Source organism: Nicotiana sylvestris, chromosome 5, assembly GCF_000393655.2.
Source record: "Nicotiana sylvestris chromosome 5, ASM39365v2, whole genome shotgun sequence".
NCBI classification, from domain to species: Eukaryota; Viridiplantae; Streptophyta; class Magnoliopsida; order Solanales; family Solanaceae; genus Nicotiana; species Nicotiana sylvestris.
In genome coordinates this window covers 159891498-159896848 of record NC_091061.1, presented here as the reverse complement: position 1 = coordinate 159896848, position 5351 = coordinate 159891498, and the positions used below count along the sequence as shown (strand labels likewise).

The window sequence follows — 5351 nt, the reverse complement described above, 5'->3', positions numbered from 1 at the left end:
CAATATTTTATTCATACTCATTTCGTCAAGTTGGATTGTTCAAATGAGAAAAGTGTAAGTTTATGTATCAGGTTTACAAACTGATACTCCCTCCGTTCCAGTTTATGTGAACATATTTTCTTTTTGATCCGTTCCAAAAAGAATGACCCCTTTCTAAATTTGGAAGCAATTTAGCTTAAACATCCAATTCTACCCTTAATGAGATGCTTTTATAACCACACAAATATTCTGGACCCTTTTTTGACTTGTTTAGGATCACAAATTCAAAAAGTCTTCATTTTTTCTTAAACTCCGTGCCCAGTCAAACAAGTTCACATAAATTAGAACGAAGGGAGTACAAGTTTAAGTGGTCACGAGGCCATTTGGCCAATTAAAAACAACTCAAAATTGTATACATGTCCAAATATAACTATAATTTTCAAATACCGTTTTTAATTAAATTGTTTTTTTTACTTTTTTTTTTCGGAATTTCATATTCTTATGCCTAAATCTCCACTATCTAAGACGATAAATTTTCCTCCCACCTACTAATGTGTGACAAGGACAACTAACAAGCTTTTCAGAATTTGCTTACCTCAATTTGTATGGAGCTAGTACCATGTATTATAGAGTAGGTGCTGCTGGTGGACCAGGACCAACCACCACCATAAAATGGTCACCTCGACTTTTTCAACAAATAAATTTGGCTGCTGCTGTCACCTTTCAATGTCTCAATTTATTCAAAAAAAGGGACTTCACCCAACATTCTTGACTTGTACAAAATCTTTATACAGTTCCCCCTACTGTTCTAATAAGTTAACCCAACTGTCTTCTCATTTGTTAAACCTCAAGCCTGTAAAATTCTCCAAACAAAGCCATTGAATCATCTTCAAGACTCAACTTGTTTCCATTCCAATTCCAGTCAAGGTATGTTACTGCATAATTAAAAGACACCCACCTTGTACAATTATAAATTTGACGGTCTTTAACTAAAAGTGAAATCAAGATTCGATTTTTTATTGCTATAGAAGGGATTTTATTGATGAGTTCTATATTTTAACTGAATTGAGCAGAATGGTTATTGAAGATTCATGCAACTGAACTCAACTAGTTTAGGATTAATTTTTATTGCTATAGAAGAGATTTTATTGATGACTTCTATATTTTAACTGATTGAGCAGAATGGTTATTGAAGATTCATGCAACTGAACTCAACTAGTTTAGGATTAAGGCGTAGTTGATTAATTGATTAAAATGCTTAGGATTAGAATTATGGGAAGGAGAATTATAGTAGGAAAGTAGCAGCTGCACTCAAGGGTGTGTCGCAATGGTCAATGAAGTGTGTTGAGAACCATGACGTCTTAGGTTCAATTCGTATCCCATGGAATTAGTTGAGGTGCGTGCAAGCTGGCACGAACACCACGGTTATAAAAAGAAAAAGTTGGAGTTGCTGAGAAAAAATTGAGAATCAAAGAGGGATTGAAGAGGAAAATTAGAATAGCCAGAAAAGAAGAGTAGAAAAGGAAACAAAAAGAGCTAATGGTTTGGTGGAATATGAGAGAAGAATTAAGTATAGAGAAGAAAATAAAAAGTTATACTTGTGTAATTTTATGTTTGCATATGCCAAATCTAGCTTCATTTCTATTGTATTTAGTTCATAGTAAAGTAGGTGCAAGTTGTTCAACTGCCAAGACCAATTGTAATAGGCTCTAGACCGAGAGGATTAAAGAAAGACATAGGAATCTGTCGTTGAAGTTAAAAGTGCCTCTCGCCCTAAAGGAAGTATAATCCAAGCTAAGTCATAGACAACCTTTTACTTCAATTTTTTCTTGCCACATTGAGGAAAATGTGGCTGTAGGACTCGAGTGGATGAATTCATAAGTTTAGGGAATTTGGCATTTAGATCAGCTAGGGTTATCATACCTATGTTTTGTGACTGCAACCCTTCAATCTTAACGAAAAAGAGGGCGATTACGTTTCTTACTTGTTGAAGAACTTGTTTTAGTTGAAAATTCCAATAGAATACCTAATTATGAGTTATTACATCTCGTTTAATTTGTTTGCCTTTCAGTTGTGCATTCCACATTCACTTCTTCATCATCACCTCGCCACCATTCTTTATTTTCTTTATTGTCATATAAAAGCTGAACTTTCCTTGTAAGCATAATCTAAAATGTTTTTTTTCCTCAACTAATTCATCTGTATCCGTTATGAAAAAAAAAGATGTTTTTCCAAGTCATCAGTATTTCCTAGGTTTTGGCCCTCTGTCATTCAAACTATGTATAGTTGCACTATGTGATCTACATTTTCCAATAATATTGTAAGAGCTATGTATGTCTTGTGTTCAGGGCTTCAGGTATGCTTGGGAAAGTTTTAGTTGTCTTGTTGGTTGCAGGTCTAGCGTGGGCATTCCCGACCCTCCAACCTCCACCTCCCAAAGTTTGTGGCTCTCCTGGTGGTCCATTAGTTACTGGACCGAGAATCAAACTTCGGGATGGAAGACATCTAGCTTACGAGGAGCATGGTGTACCCAAAGAAACTGCCAAATATAAGGTCATATATGCTCATAGCTTTGGTTCTTGCAGATATGATGCCGCTGTTGCACCTTTAGTACGATTTCATCAACTCTTTGTCAAACTTATAATTCTGCTTCTGTTAGAGTATAATCGAACTGAGATTGGTATGGATTGTGTTGTTTCTTTCAGGAAACACTTGAAGAATTAGGGGCGTATGTTGTCTCTTTTGATAGACCTGGTTATGGGGAAAGTGATCCTGATCCAGAGCGAACAATACAAACTACAGCTTTGGATATGGAAGAGCTCGCTGATCAACTGGGACTTGGCCCTAAGTTTTATGTTATGGGGTTTTCCATGGGTGGTCAGTCAGTTTGGGGTTGCCTCAAGTACATCCCTAATCGGTAGGTATAATGTACGCGATGATCTTTTGCTTTTAAGCTTGATGCCTGAAAACCACTTGGCATGAGCAACATGCTTCATGAAATCTCGTCTTTAACGTTCAACTGCCATGTCATCATTATCATAACCCATCAGTCACAAAATGTGAACGACCTAAGAATTAACAGAGGAGGAGGAAGTATTGATTATATAGCAAAGCATTTCCAACATGAAACAAACTGTTCTATAAATTTAGCAGATTTTCACCTTAACTGCTTGTCACTATGATACATATCTTCACCTGAAAGGTATAGTGGTGTAACTGAAGAAACGTAGATCTCACTATTACACAACTTGACAGAATCAAAGTTCCCCTCGGTGGTATTTTGCTACTTTCTTGTGGAACCTCGCTATTCTCACGAACAGCAACTAGAATTCCAGTAATTCCTGTATTTTCTGCTTTTTTTCTACAGGGCTATGTTCTTTACCTCTCTGTGGTAGTTCTTCCTATTTACTCATGAAATTTGATTGCTTTTCTCAAATATAAAGTTGCATTTTTTCTGGTGCTAATAGGTTGGCAGGAGTAGCTCTAGTTGCTCCGGTTGTCAATTACTGGTGGCCTGGATTTCCTGCTAATTTATCGACAGAAGGATACAATCTACAGCTCCCACAGGACCAATGGGCGCTTCGAGTTGCACATTATGCACCTTGGCTAGTCTACTGGTGGAACACTCAGAAGTGGTTCCCGTGCAATAGTGTAATAGCTGAAAAACCAAAAATGTCTCCTCCAGATCTACAAGTTGCTTCCAGATCTGCTGAGCATGCAAGCAAAATACGAAAACTTAAGGTAATCAGTTTCCTACCTGAATATGGATAATTTATTGTTAGATTAATGTCAGTTCACGATCCCTTGATCGTGTTTGATCCTTGTGATAAATTTTCTGGAAGAATTTGTGGAAATGTGAAGTGTCACAGCCAGGGGCGGATCTACAGTATCGGATGTGGGTTCCCGGGAACCCAGTAACTTTTACCCGAACCTTGTATTTGTTTTGAGAAATCTCTTAAATATATAATTATTTTTAGCTTGGAATCCATAAGCAAATTAGCTGTTGGTCCAATGGCAAACGGAGGAACCAACTTAAGCTATTTCCCTGAATATCTGGCACGGGTTCGAATCCCATTGTATGTTTTTTAGCTTCACTTTCGTTTTTTCCACAAAACAACACCCGTAAGCACTTTTTTGTTTCTCTTTTGCTTTTAAAAATATTATAAGGCAACATTAAAAAACTTTCTTACTTGCTGAAAGTATAACTTTTGTCCAAATGCTAGGAACCCATAAGGTTCAAATCCTGGATCCGCCTCTGGTCACAGCTTGGAGTTGTTTTATTCCTGCTCATATTACATGTTACTTCTGTTTTTAGTGACACGTTAGAATAACCACTATAGGAGCGACAAAACCATACGAATTTCAAGCTTTCACGTTTGTTCACTTGTTGCACCAGGATCTGTGGTATTATGTTACTTTTTATCTTGAGGTGTTTGTTCCGCTTGTAAAATTTTTGTTTTTGTTTTGAGTGTAAGTGAAAAGCAAGCCACTAGAGTGCTAGAATGTAATTGATTAGCACAAATAACCCACAATTCGGAATTACTTTCATGAGCTGTTACTTATGTGATGATCGTTGTTGGCTTAAACATTGCTGCTTCTTTCGTATGTAGGAATATGCTGTAAAACAAGGAGTTTACGAGTCCCTCCATCGTGACATGATGGTGGGGTTCGGGAAATGGGATTTTGATCCTATGGATCTTAAGAGCCCTTTCCCAAATGGTGAAGGCTCAGTCCACATGTGGCATGGTGTTGAAGACTGGGTTGTGCCTGTTATATTACAGCGCTACGTCGCACAAAGGCTTCCGTGGATACAATACCATGAAGTACCCAATGTTGGACATTTGCTTATTCATGATCGAGCCGTGAAGGAGGTTATCTGGAAGACATTCTTGGCCGGAGAGAAAGAGCAGATAGTGCATTCTTAAATGGGAAGAAGGAGATTTAGAGGTTCCTTTGTAAGAAGACACATTCTGTGTCTTTTACTGGTATATCCTATTGCATACATATTAATCATATATAAAGCTCGTGAGCTAGTAGCTCAAGTTTTGGAACTTCGGTGGATAATGGTTTGCCCCTCTACCCTAACTGAGAAATCCTGGGGAGACGCAAGTTTCGAAACTCGATGGATAATGGATTTGACCTTCTACCCTTCTTTAAGACGGTTTTGTGGTACTTGAATGTGCATTTCGGTTTAAAACGTTTTAGGTGTGGCCTTGTGGCATAATCTAATGATTTAACTTTGATAATTGTTCTCAAATAGTGAGCACTTTTATTTTTTGAATGGAAAGTACAAAAATTTCACCAGCTAAAGATAATTTTGGGAGAAATTCAAAAATAGCCAGATTTATAAATGGTCATTCAAAAATAGCCAC

General features: G+C 37.3%; 1 protein-coding gene across 3 annotated transcripts; it reads left to right on the top strand.

Moving 5' to 3' along the window:
• Positions 1-707: 707 nt before the first annotated feature.
• Positions 708-5030, top strand: LOC104238484 (uncharacterized). 3 transcript variants are annotated; one of them, XM_009792843.2, is made up of 5 exons: positions 708-906; positions 2328-2589; positions 2685-2896; positions 3447-3720; positions 4590-5030. In XM_009792843.2, the coding sequence occupies exons 2-5, from the start codon at positions 2338-2340 to the stop codon at positions 4902-4904; spliced, it is 1053 nt and encodes a 350-aa protein (XP_009791145.1). In that variant the 5' UTR covers positions 708-906; positions 2328-2337; the 3' UTR covers positions 4905-5030. The 3 variants fall into 3 exon arrangements, with proteins under 3 accessions (XP_009791145.1, XP_070001700.1, XP_009791146.1); XM_070145599.1 differs by having other exon boundaries at positions 744-906; positions 2336-2589; XM_009792844.2 differs by having other exon boundaries at positions 744-906; positions 2328-2532.
• The last annotated feature ends 321 nt before the right edge of the window (positions 5031-5351 follow it).

What these genes read in the sequence shown, in the direction of transcription:
- LOC104238484 (XM_009792843.2), top strand. Translation starts at nt 2,338, where the DNA reads ATGCTTGGGAAAGTTTTAGTTGTCTTGTTGGTTGCAGGTCTAGCGTGG. An exon ending in ATGCCGCTGTTGCACCTTTA is followed by an intron (nt 2,590 to 2,684) that starts GTACGATTTCAT and finishes TGTTTCTTTCAG; the next exon opens with GAAACACTTGAAGAATTAGG. An exon ending in CTCAAGTACATCCCTAATCG is followed by an intron (nt 2,897 to 3,446) that starts GTAGGTATAATG and finishes TGGTGCTAATAG; the next exon opens with GTTGGCAGGAGTAGCTCTAG.